Source organism: Merops nubicus, unplaced genomic scaffold (genome assembly GCF_000691845.1).
Source record: "Merops nubicus isolate BGI_N331 unplaced genomic scaffold, ASM69184v1 scaffold14016, whole genome shotgun sequence".
Classification (NCBI taxonomy): domain Eukaryota; kingdom Metazoa; phylum Chordata; class Aves; order Coraciiformes; family Meropidae; genus Merops; species Merops nubicus.
In genome coordinates this window covers 14,805-27,599 of record NW_008617024.1, presented here as the reverse complement: position 1 = coordinate 27,599, position 12,795 = coordinate 14,805, and the positions used below count along the sequence as shown (strand labels likewise).

The window sequence follows — 12,795 nt, the reverse complement described above, 5'->3', positions numbered from 1 at the left end:
AAAGCTTCCTCAGGACCTTGCTCCAGCTAACACTACAGCCCTGCCTGAACACGAGCAGGTCTGTAAGGTTCACGTAGCAGAAAGCACCTGTGTTTGTTACACACCATGGCGGGGCCAGGCATCATCTTTATTTCAATATTTTATGGTAAGGGAGAACATTCAGAGTTGATGTGTAAACTTTGATGTCCTTGATGGAAGTAACTTCAGTCATCAGAGAAGATGGGGGCAAGAAAATAAGATGAGGTATTTCACCAGATGAAGAATTCTGTACTTCTGAGACAGCTGTAACCTCTGAGTCCCCTTCATGTTTTCCATATCCAACCACCTGGAAAAAAATTACCAGAAAGCTCTAAGCTCCTGTAGCTTGGATCTTATGCAATGTTCATCTGCCCTGACCAGTAAATACAACTACTCAAACAATAGTAATAATTAGAGAGGTAGACCATGTGAACAGTAATGTGGATGGCCACCAAATAAAAACTTGGATCACAGAACTCTTCTTCCACACCCTTACTGGGCTCTTTCAGGATATGCAAGTCTGGCATGACAAAGTTTTGGCTAACACTCACGTGTACACTGAGCACTTTCCTCCTGTTGTTTCTGTGAGCTTGGAACCAGGTGACCAGGTCTGATTTTGTGACAGATTTCAGAGCTTCAATCTGAAACCCACAGGAATGAGGTTTAAGTAACACAGTGGTGACTCAAGTCATTTTAAACATTACGATGGTTTCTCTACAAACTGCATCCCATTAGATGAAAGAACCTTTTTCCAACAGCATGTAGTTTTAGAGGAAGTGTTTCACTCATGGCTAAATCCCCTTAGTTATGCTTTGCATTGAAAACTGCTCTAAAAATTGACATGCAAGTGTTAACAACAAGGAGGAACCACCAACCTCTCGGGCAAGCCTGTCAAAGAGATACTGCTGTGTCATAACTTCATTCCAGTTCCTGTCTACTTCTTCTCCAAGGTGGGAGTCTTCACATTCTTTGAGTTTTATCAAAGCTGTTACCTACGTTTGAAAAAGACAAAACAATTAGTCTGAAAGAGTTTAAAACTGCCTTGAAAAAAGGTCACTGAAAATTCACGCAAATTACATTAACAAGGTAGTTCATGGCTTGCAAAGCTAACTAGAAGAGAGAAAAATTTTAGCAAGTAACTGCACAGCAGAGTTAAAAGGTAGGATTTCAATGCAAGTCTTTTGTCCAGAAAAAAAAATACCGCTCAGAAATATGCCAGGTAAGTGTAAGCAAATCCTCTCATTTACGTGTCATTTAGCAGTTCAAGGAAGGTCTATTTCAAGGTGAAGTTCTACCTGGGTGCTAAAAGCTTCTTCAGTTAAATGCTTGATTTTCTCTTCAAAGCAAGAAAGAAATTCCTCTATTTTCTTGTCAACCAATTCAGAACTAAAAGAGAGTGAAACAATTTAATCAGGCAGGAAAAAGAAAAAAAAACAATACTGTGAGATAAAGTAGAATGGCCCTCAAATTAATATTTGGGACGAGCTTCCTGAACACCAGCCTTCCCATCTGGAGAATAAACCCAGCACTGTTGTTTTTAGCCGCATTAAGTGTTGTTCAGACAGAGGGGCTGTAGCTAACGAAGCAGCAAGTGGAGCTGCTGTCCAGGACCTGCTGCTGTCTGAGCCCAGCCCTGACACAGCTCCGGGCCGTTGGACTAACACTGTGATGTGACAGATAATGAGGTTCCTGAAACAGTAAAACCTTCCCAGATGACAGAGAACTCAGTAATGGAAGTGTCATTGAAACATAAACTCAAGGCAGCAGCACTTTGTGCTGGTTAAACTTTTACTGGCAGACTATTATTTTTCACGTACTTTTCATAAAAGCTTTCAACTTTGGCAGGTCAAGCACCTGTAGTTAGCCCCAGCTTTGAACAAAACCATAACACTGTTCTGTCTGCTGCAAGTGAGGCAGGAGAACAGCTCTACAGGACTGACTTGGCAACAGGTTGAGCTTGCCCAGCAGAGGATCTTCCAGAGGGCAGCGGGACGTTTCACTTAGCCTTTGGATTACTTGTCCCTGTTCCAGTCGGGCCTGCTGCAGCGTTAAGAAGCTTAAGGCTATTGCTTTATTTAGGAGTTGTTTTTCAGTCTCTATGTTGCAACATCACAGGCTGAGGCCAGGATGACTCTTGTGACATTCCCTTTAGGCTCAGAGAATGAAAAAACCTCTCTATGGCCCAAAACACATGTGAACTCTTAAATGAGAACAGGAACATAAAAAAAGTTCAAGCAAAAGCAAACAAATCAGCTGCAACCTGATCAAAGAGAACAAACAGAAGACTAAATGAAACTCCCAGTAATAATTCTTCAGCTGGCTATTGTGTAAATATACCACTTACACAAAAGGCAATATGCACATATGGTCACATGATACCTTACTACATGCCACAAGGCTCAGATGTTTGGTGCCTGAATGCACACGAGGTCCTCTGGCCACCTTGTTAAGCCTGACTTGACTGCTCTAAAATCAGTTGCTGGCTGCTCACAGCCAGACTGTGCACAGCAAGATACAGCAAGGAGCAACCAGCTGATGCCTCAAGGCCCAAGATGGCAGAGACACGGGGCAACTCCTCTGGGCTCTGCAGCAGCCAGGCCCTGCTGCCAGAGCCTCTGCCAGCAGGGCGTGGTGAAGGAAGGTCACCAGAAATGGCCTGGGAGCAGTGAAGAACCTCAGCCAAGCACAGAGGAGCACTTACTTATATTTAGTGGCCTGGGTTGCTACGGTGACTGAGAAGCCAAGAATCCCAGAAGTATTCCTGCAGGTAGGGTACACGTTGTAGCTTAAAAAAAAAAAGATAAAACAGGGGAGGTTACACAAACAACAAAGTCACTCCACAAGCACAGTTAAATTTTCATTTACAGGACATGCTACAACTTAAAACAGAGCTGGTACTTTGGAAAGAAAAATGGCACATAGGAATTCTCAGAAATCAGTCCCTGCATCACTGCGCTTGAGTTTTCTCATTTTTAGGAAATCCTTTTAAGCTTGGCAGAGTATCAGTGTTTGCTTTCCTGCACACTAATTAGAACAGAGTGACAGACACAGAGCTGTGAAGAGCCCGTTGCATTTCCCGAGGCAGAGAGAGGGGAGCTGGAGAGAGCCCTGGGAGGGGAGCCGGCGGAACGCAGCCCGGGGAGGGAGCGGAGCGGAAGGAACCCGTGAGGCTGGGCAGTTCCAAGGGCAGGGGCTGGCACCAGAGGCAGCTCTGGCAGAGCTCCAGGGCAGCCTGGGTGCAGCTCGTGCCGACGGCTGCGCTGCGTTTGAGCGCCTGTGGGGCCGCTCCCCTGACAGTAAGGCGGGAGGTGGCCCCGGGCAGGACGGATTCCAGAGTGGAAGCAGGAGGTGAGGGCAGAGGCTGCAACAGCTGCCCTCCCGCCACCCCAGACTCACCCCAGGGTCTGCTTGGTTCTCAGGAAGTCGAAGCACGGCTCTTCCATGTGCATCTGAAACGAGGCAGGGCGGGTTACAGCTACAGCAGCGGCGATGCGTGGAAAGGGCTGGAGCGCTGCCCTTGCCAACTGCACCCACTCGATTCACAGGGCTCTGTCCCGGAGGCCTTCTGGGTCAGTAGCCAAGAGCCCAGCCTTCCATGCTGTCCCACCCTGCAGCAGCTGGGGGATTCCCTCCCAAACACTCCCAAGTTTAATGAGTCCCCTACTGTCCCCTTTGTACCACTTACTCCTACAGCTGTATCTTACCCAAGCACTGTTTTCAATGAAGACTAACTTACCACAAGCAGCTCCATGAGGGTATATTCCCTTAGGTTCCTGGCACCTGACTAGAAAGAAAGAAAATTAAGAATTTAGGGTGATTTCATGGAGGTTAAATGCTACAGTTCAGGCCAAGGTGACAGCTGTGACACAGAGCTCAGCCCAGACTGCAACACTGAATTACAATTCACAGCAGGGACAGCTGGAAAGTTCTTGCTTTCTGTGGTGGCCTGTTTTGCCAATGACTAGGCCTAACAGGAATGACACAGCCAGCAGAAAGATGAACCAGTAAGGCGACTGTATTGAATATAGAAAAGACAACCCACGAACAATTGCTGGGGGTACAAACAAGTCAATCAGTTCACATGCAATTGACATTACCCCCAACAATCCCAACAAAGACATCACCCGACCACAATGGGTGGAATAAACAAAGAACCAAGGCTTCCCATAGATGGAGTGGGAAACAACCAGATCAAGAAGTTAAACAGATAAGATAAAGGTGGCCACCTCTCACTCTCCTAGCCCACATTTACAAATGTCCAAGCTGACCGGGGCCCAGTTCCAGAAGAGTCAGGAGATCCTTCCTCAACCAGGAAGCTCTGTGAAGTGCATCCACTTCACAGACAGAGACTCCTCCCTTCCTGCAAGTGGCCCCAGTTTTTATCCCCAAGCAGACACCTGACCTTTGTTAACTCAGTGCGGGACCCCTGGGGCTCATTTCCCTTCCGGGGGCTCGTTCCCCTTAGGGCTCCCCGCGCGGGCCCGGCCGCACCCTGGGGGGAAGCTATAAGGCAAACTCACCACCTCTGTATGAAGGGCTGTGGGAATCACCCATATGTCAACCTTAATTCGGCGCTCGGGGTTCAAACACCAGCATTTCATTGCCTTAATATGGCCTTCAGAAGAGAGGGGGAGGGCCCAAGACCACAAGATCAGTGGTGAGGCCACCAAGGACATGCCCAAGCCATAGACCCAGCTACTAGCACAGGCTGGGAGGGGAAGATGCCAGGTTCAGGGACTACCACACGTAGAGCCCTACAGAGACTGCTCTCATGGCAAGTGCAACTGCAGCACCAGTAGCTACCAGAGGTTACAGGCCATTTCACGTTACCTGGTAGTAGACTGTCACTTCGGAGTTGGCATCACCTTTGTTGAGCGTTTTCACCTTACAGAGCAGATGCGTATTTGGCAAATCCACCACCCGGAACTGAACAGGGCAGGGATGGACCAGAGGAGCGAACTGGAGCTTTCTGAAGGGAGCACAAAGAGCAGCGTCAAACACCTGCTCCATCTTGGCCAGCACCAACACAACACCCCGTCAGACATTGTTCTCCCCTTCCTCAGAGGAGGACAATGTCCTGCTTGAACTGCCACGATGGAAGGTCGCCTCCCGCAGACGCCAGCAGCGCTGTACCCAGGAGGGGAGAAGGGAATTTCGGCATTGCTCCCACCCTGGCCTCTCCCTCCAGAAAAGAATCTTAACTCAGTTATGGTTTGCATGTAACCAGCAGTGCAAGAGTCAACAGATACTCACTGAACAACGTAATTCAGGAAATCCTTTGCTTCCTAGGAAAGAAAGCAGAAAGAAAAGTTTTATTTAGAGGAGAATTATGACACCAATTCACAACCAGACACCGCAGTGCATTGCTGGAGCAAGTGACCCCCTGAGCAAAGAACAGATGAGCTCTGTCAGACACCATAACATGACAGCAGAGGCTGCTTTCTTGGGCATTAAGCTGGAGCTCTGGGAAGGAAAATCCTAGGCTTAAGTGGAAGAAATGGAGAAGAAACAGTAAAACTGAGGTAGGAGTTACAGGGCTGTGTGTGCCACACTATGAAAGGAGCTTGGCTCACACGGAGGATGTGGCAATAAAAGCAATTTGGATGAAGGTTCTTGGCAAATCATGATTAGATCCTCAGGCCTCCTCCTGCTCCACCACTCAGGAGGGGACAGCTGACCTCACACAAATCTGACCTCCCAAAGGACAGGAGCACTATTTTTTTTTGGAGGCTTTAAAGACAAACACCACCAGCTAAGACCAACTTCTTGACACAAGTCGTGACTGCACAAGGTTCCCTCCTGTGCCACACCCAGACACTCAATGACACCAGATGCATGGTGTAAAGCCCCATTGCAGCCCTGTTTCTAAGAAGCCTGACAGGACTGTGTGTGACCTAGTCCCAGGGCAGAAGTCTCTGATGAATACTGCAAGTGTCTGAAAAGACTGAAGATGACCAGACCTCAGTGAGGTTTGACCCAGTCATGCAGGCAACCAAATTTCCAGGACCAAGGTACTTTGAGGCAAGCCTCCTCCTGTGGCACCACCATGGAAATTTCTCAATATCAAATGTATCATTACACCAAAGAATAAAAGGTGGAAATGAGGGAAACTGGTTCCATGCATATTTCTACCACGTTTTTCCCTATTTGCAGTTTAGATTCAAATTCCTGGAGACTTTTGTTCTAACTGGCAGCTATGGACTCCCCAGTGGTTTACCCAGCAAAGCACTCCTGAGTGGCTGGAGATGAAGCTCCCCTGCACCAGCAAGCCTCCAGACTGCCAGCACAGAAGAGGGGGCCAGCTGGCCGGTGAGTGTTGGACTTGTGGCAACTGTATTAAAGCACATTGTAAGAGCAAGTCCAAGTGTGTCCCAGCTGCTGAAGCTGTACTTACTCTGCTTGTGAAGTTTCCTTGTACGAGACCCTCTACGAAGAGCTGCGATTTGAAAGCCTTGACAAAGGAGGAGAGAGACTCGATGGAAAGGCCCTTCATCAGCGTGTGGTATTTGTCTATCATGGACCACCTGCCATGTTCCAGGATCAGGAGACGCACATCCCTGCAGTGCAAGAAGGCAAACCCACCCACAGGCCATCAAGAGCTGCTCCAAGCACGAGATCCCAATTCGGAGCCGGGGTCCCCGGGAGCGTCATTGTGGGGCTGGCTCTGCCCTCCCTCAGCACCCACAGCTGGCGACGGCTGCTCACAGCAGCAGCTACCTGAGTGCCCAGTCTGACCCATGTGTTGGCTGCGCTGCCTGCAGAGCTGCTCAAGCGACAAGCAAACCCTGGACAAGCCTCTGTGAGCACAGAGCAGCAATTCCTGAGCTCTATGGCTCAACGTCAGCACTGCTGTGCAGGCAGGTTTTGCCCTCCCCCAAAACTCACTTGGCCAGAGTCTCAGGTTTGATGAGGATGTTGAAGTATGTTTTCTTCAGCTGCTCTGTTATCATTTCAAAAACTGCTGGAGTGAAGCTGAAGTCAGACAAGTAATCTATGATGAGCTGAAATAGAAGCTATAAAGAAAACAGTTTTAAGACAGGGTTTTTTCCTATTTTTTAAAAAAAACCCAAGCAATTTAAGCTTAATTCTATATAGTATTTTTAAAAATCATTATTCAGTCAGCATAAAGGACACAGTGTAACTAAAGCACATTGCTTGATTTTGTTAGATGTTCTTCATTGAACAATTCTGTACCATACTACAGTCAGTTTCAAAAGGACAGCATTTTCAGAAAGTGAATGAAATAAGCTCAATATCCAAAATCAATATCCAAATAGGATTCTGCATTCCACCCAAACAAACCTGGCCTGTAACCCCAACATTTCTGTATCAGATATTCCAGTTTTTCCTTTTACAGCTGACTGGCACAATGACATCATGACAAAGCAACGTTCATGATTAAAAAAGGAATATTTGGATGATGCAATTTGCAATTCTGGCTTCTTCTCTTAAATGTCACATTAGGAAGTCTGAGAGACCATTGACACCCTTGTTAAAGCTCCAGTCAAGCTGCAGTCAGATCCCCCAAGCCTCAGAAGGTAAGCTTTCAGCAGCCCAACAAAGGAAAACTGCACCCAAAATAAGTATGTTCAGAAGCTGTATCCCCAAAGCCTAACTGTAAACAAAACCTATTTTCAGACACACTCTCCAGACAGCATGCAAACAGCCTCAGCTTATCGTCGGACTGACTCTAACACTACATGGACATGGAAGACTCACAGCTTTTTAGAGGAAAAGCTATTAAAAGTCTTCATGGAGATAGTTATTAATTAAAGGAACATTTCTCTTCAGTCAGCCTACAGTCAGTAATCTGAGCTTGTGTAAGCAAACAAAACGACATCTTTACACACATGAGCACATGCAAAAACATTCGCTGCATTACCCTGTATCTGAAAAGAGACAAATTTTCCCATGTAAATACCTCTTCTAAACATTCAAAGCCCGAGCCAGCCAGGCTCCAGCTGCTAAGAGAAAGAGCATGCACCCTGAAAAACAGCATGCACAGAAGTATTTAGAGCAGCAGTACTTACAGGTAGTTTATGATTGAATCCTTTCACTCGAATGACTAAGCCATGCTCTTCAGCCACCAGCTTGTATTCCAGCTGAGCGACGTCTGCTTCATAAGCGGGTTCACCAAGATTGTGGGAAAGGATGTTTACAAATGTATCAAACAAAACTATGCTGGGTGGAGAAAAGGGCAGAGGGTTAAAGAGAAAGGAAAAAAAAAAAGGATGGAATAGAAGAAAAAAAAATCAAGCCCAATGAGTTTGATGGCACGCACAAGTTCCTCAATGGAAATGAATACTTGAGTAAAATGAGATCATTAAAAAAAAAAGGGATTTCAGCAAACCCAGAAATACAATACAAAATGTAAGTTTCCCTCTGTCCAGGAAGCACGTGATACTACTTAATAATTATTCTGACATTCAACTACACTTTGCAATGAATAATATTCCAGCTTCACATGATTTAAGATTTCTTCAAGGTAGGAATACACATTGTAACGTGCCAAGTTATGTTGACTCAGTTGTGTTGAAGACTTGAGTAACAGGATGATTATTTACCTATCAAAATAAACAAATAATAAGCTAGAGTAAATCAGGCCACACAATGTGGGAACTGCAGCCGGAGCTTTCAGATTTTTGTTACCATCTGGATTCCAGTTCAGAGTTTGAACTGATGAAATGCCCTGATGAAAACAGATTTATAAAAGCTCTCCCAAAACTTCAGTTGTGCAGTTCCCAAACAGCTTTTGATAAAAGCACCGTGAACTCTGGCTTCGTTAGCCTAAGAGGAGCAGAGTGCAGCATGTGCAGAGCTGTAATCTTGATGTCAAAGCAGCTGTCCAGGGGAGTGCTGGTGTACCTCGAGGCTCCCAAGGTGCTGGCTCCAGACAGGACTCTGGGCTGCTCTTCTCAAGACTGACTCCTCCTCTAAGCATTTCCTCCTCCTATGTGCACTGCTGCCATTAGAGTATACTCCCAAAATTTGCACTTGGAAATAACACACTGAGAACCTCCTATGCATCTGTTTGCTACACTAACAACCTCCTGCAGAACCACCCTGGCTGAACCAACAGACAAAACCACCAGGGAAGTGTTTGACTATGAGACAAGGAAGCCTTATTCTATTCCAGTTTAAAATTAATTTATCTTCATGGCATTTCACTAGGTATGGTGCTTTACTCTGTAAGATAAACACAAATAATATAATCCTCACTTCTCTGCCGACTGCTGTATGAATGGAGAGATCAGATGGAAACGGACATAACCTGGTGGGAAAAAGAAACTTAAATGAGCAATTGTATAAGAAGTGACAGCTTTCTAAAGTCAAATATATTTCCATCAGTTTGTTCTTTGCTCACAATTTGAGTGTAATGAAAATGGTCTCTCAGCTATAAGAATGTATTTTTGCTCATATTAAGTCATTATAGAGCACCTTCTCTTTTTCACTCCAAAATCTTCCCTTAAAAATACCAAATATAAGAAAACCCAAAGCTGTGCTTTGCAAAATACTAACTCAGGTAGCATGACCAAATGAACTCCACAAAACACCTGTTTAACAGATACTAAAAACTGTAACATGCATCCTGAATGCAGCAGTGTGTTTGTCATGTTTGTCTCAGATCCAAGTGATATTTTTCTTTCTGTAGAAGAGACTATAGTCTCTTGTAATTAATGTAGTCCTTCATTCTCAAGCCCTTGTCTCAGTATCATGTTCTGTCTGCCAAAATCTGTCCGTAGTCAGACGTTCAAAGGTGAAGATATTTCAGTGATTCCACTTTTTAACCTGAGGTATCAGCAGGGTTTCTTTGTTGCAAGGTAGTTCACCTGCTTCTCTTTTACTGTAGCTAATAAGCAGATCAAAAGGACTGTGGAAGAGCTGACAGTAAACAACCAGTTTAAATGGTGAACACTGTTGGGGGTTAACTGCCTTCAGATAAACTCCAGCTGGTAAAACCAGCAAGTTCCTACTCTTCCAAAAGCCCTGAGGTGTTTACCTTTGGGGATTTTGAATTTATCATCCTTCTTGTACCAGAGACAGCCTTGTTCTGTGCTTAGTGCTTTGACTGGATATTCTGTCTCAGGGCAGTCAGCGACTTTCAAAGCAAAGTCAGTGGCTAACAAAAAGAAAAAAAAAAAAAAAAAACCAAAATCACAAGTTAGTGGGTTTCACAGACACAGCCAGGCTATATGCATGTAAGTCTTCAAAATTATCCTCAAAATACATTTTTTCCCCTCCCAGTTTTCTCAATTATATGGAATAATGCTTCCCTGGACCCAAAGAATATTTATTTTTCAGTTCCACATCTGAACAGTGGCTCAGAAGCAGTGCAGAGATGGCAATGTTGCATTCCATCCAAGATACAAGTTATGGGTTTATATTCATTTGGTTTTGGCAACAAAGCCAGATGGTATTTAGTGGCTTTCAAAATTAGTAGGATTAAGCAAATAGAATTGCTCTTCTAGGGCATCTGGAGCTCTGTGTTAACCATCACTGATTGTGTGAGGCCTGCTCTGTTATGGCTATATCATCTGGAGGTTTACATCTTAGAAAAACTCAGTTCTCAAGCTTCTATATAAATGAATACCAAATTCAGGTGAACAGCGCTCTTGTATTTTTTAATTTGCAAAACCAGGTTGATGTTTAGACAGAAACTAAGATTTTTTTTTTTTTTCTAAATAACAGAACACTCTCAAATACATGATTTGGGGAAGATTTCACTCATGCTCAGGTGCCTTACCTATGTATTTGTTTTCTTCTGGAAGGTGTAAATCCTGATTTAACTCAAAGTCGCTGGCCCATAAATCGCTCCAGTGCTTGTCAATCTCTGTTAAAAACCAGGAAATGTGTTGAGTTCAAGAGGTAGGTAATGCTGCTTCCCTATTTCCTTCATCTCTTCGCTATCTCCATGAAGATCTACAGAACAATAGGTGTTTCATAACATCACCCTAAAGAACAAATTAGCAAGTAGGACAAAGGACTAATGCTGAGGTCAGCAAAGCGCTGAGGATTCATTTCCCCACTTCCCTGTGCTTGTGTTTTGTGTGACACCTGTTTAGTATCTCTAATGCATCAATCAGACGAGACGTTCTTTAAGGTTCTGCCACTGTTTTACCTTCCACGCTGTACTGCGTTCCAAACCACCTCTCTTTTAGGTGACACTGGCCTTCATTGGCAGCAGACAGCAAAACAAGGTTGGCTCTCTGGGGACTGAGCTGGTTGAGGGCATCAGCAATGATCTGCAAGTTCAAGACAGTGTTTCAGTTCAAATGCAACTCTGGCTCTGCCCAACTCACCAAAGACTTCTTAGTCTGAGAATATGAAGAACAAGATGTAACAAGCTTCCAAAAAAGGAGATTTGCTTTCTGAGTATAAAAAGAGTGACCCAACACAAAACCTGTGCCTCTATTATGCCTAATTAGATGCCTATATAGGCACCTACCTTATACAGTATGCCTGTGTTTTCCTTACATCAAAACATGTCATCAGTGTTCAAAGAATATTTACCTCAGGCTTGTATTCAAACAAGAGCTGGTCTCCTGTCAGAAAATCCTCCTTCTGAAACAACTGCATGTTCTCACAAAGGTTTTCCACATAGTCAACTGGATCTGTCTGTAAGCAAATGGATAAAGCTATTTTTCACATAGTCAGAAAGCTAATAAATCAATGTCCTGTTCTGAAAACAGCTTGACTGGTCAGGTATGTTGAGCGTGAGTCGCATGCTCTGCCGGTTACAGCATTTAGTTTACACTATTAAACTAAATAGACTTCATAATCATATCTATGTTCAGGAGTCCTCTGAGAATCCTGAAATATTAGACATCATCTTCAGAAGAAACAGCCTTGAGCATGTGCTTACTGCCATTAACGCTGCTAGCTTAAAGACCCAGTAGAATGCACTCCTTGGCTCCAAGAAACACCAGCAGAGTCACACAAGTCAAGACTTAAAAGTGCCCTGGCAGCTGGAAAGGCAGGCTGAAAAACTGCTGCTGCTGCATGATTCTGCTCCTTTCTCAAGTTCTCTGCATGACAAGGAAGAGATTCTCTTACTTGGACATGAAAGTACAGATTGCCTTTTAGCTCTGTAAGGCTGCCTAGTGGAGAGGTGCTTGATGAATGTTTTTTGAACCAGCCAGCATCATACTGTGCAGATCCTGGGTCTGACACAGACCACACTTCTGATGAAAAGAGGTGAGTTTCACACATCTGTGCCTTATAAATGTAGCGGAAAACATGACCAAGAAGTTTTTGAGACACTGTACATCTGAAAAAACATTAAACCTCTCCTGAGGCACATAACTGCTTATCCCCAAACTGTGCCTCTGTGACCGTTCTTCCTTCGGATGGCCACGCACCAGCTCCCTGCGTCACGCGGCCACGGCGTTCATCTGTCCCCAGATCCACAATCCACTCACAAAACAACACACACAGCTCTGCCCCTTGCTTTCAGAGTTAAATCCCTGCACTGTCAGTGATCTCTTGACCAGTCAAAATCAACCGGCCAAAAAGGTAGATCTCATAACAGTGATGGAAACTTGGGTGTTTTCTATCCCCACCTGGCTTGATACTGGGAAGTATCTTTTAGAGCATTAACAGCTTTGGGGAACATAATATTCTAGCTGGGAGTACTAAAAAGAATGAAAAAGACTAATAAGAACTTTTCAGGACCAAACTTACTCAAATTTACTCAGTTGAGTAAATTCTACCAAATTTACTGAAATTGTTGGCAATGATTAATGATAGAATCATAGAACTGTATGTAGGTAACAGATA

General features: G+C 44.6%; 1 protein-coding gene across 1 annotated transcript in view; it reads right to left on the bottom strand.

The window, feature by feature from the left end:
- Positions 1-108: 108 nt before the first annotated feature.
- The window catches only part of NRD1 (nardilysin (N-arginine dibasic convertase)), a gene marked incomplete at its 5' end in the record, with an annotated part of 23,249 nt that continues 10,562 nt past the window's right edge, over positions 109-12,795 (bottom strand). Inside the window, 17 exons of the mRNA XM_008943017.1 lie at positions 109-325; positions 570-659; positions 894-1,010; positions 1,314-1,404; positions 2,720-2,803; positions 3,415-3,467; positions 3,755-3,802; positions 4,849-4,987; positions 5,272-5,303; positions 6,413-6,575; positions 6,904-7,031; positions 8,049-8,199; positions 9,238-9,289; positions 10,019-10,138; positions 10,763-10,849; positions 11,138-11,261; positions 11,530-11,634. Coding sequence (XP_008941265.1) covers positions 128-325; positions 570-659; positions 894-1,010; positions 1,314-1,404; positions 2,720-2,803; positions 3,415-3,467; positions 3,755-3,802; positions 4,849-4,987; positions 5,272-5,303; positions 6,413-6,575; positions 6,904-7,031; positions 8,049-8,199; positions 9,238-9,289; positions 10,019-10,138; positions 10,763-10,849; positions 11,138-11,261; positions 11,530-11,634 — 1,782 coding nt within the window. The remainder of the gene's footprint in view (positions 326-569; positions 660-893; positions 1,011-1,313; positions 1,405-2,719; positions 2,804-3,414; positions 3,468-3,754; positions 3,803-4,848; positions 4,988-5,271; positions 5,304-6,412; positions 6,576-6,903; positions 7,032-8,048; positions 8,200-9,237; positions 9,290-10,018; positions 10,139-10,762; positions 10,850-11,137; positions 11,262-11,529; positions 11,635-12,795) is intronic.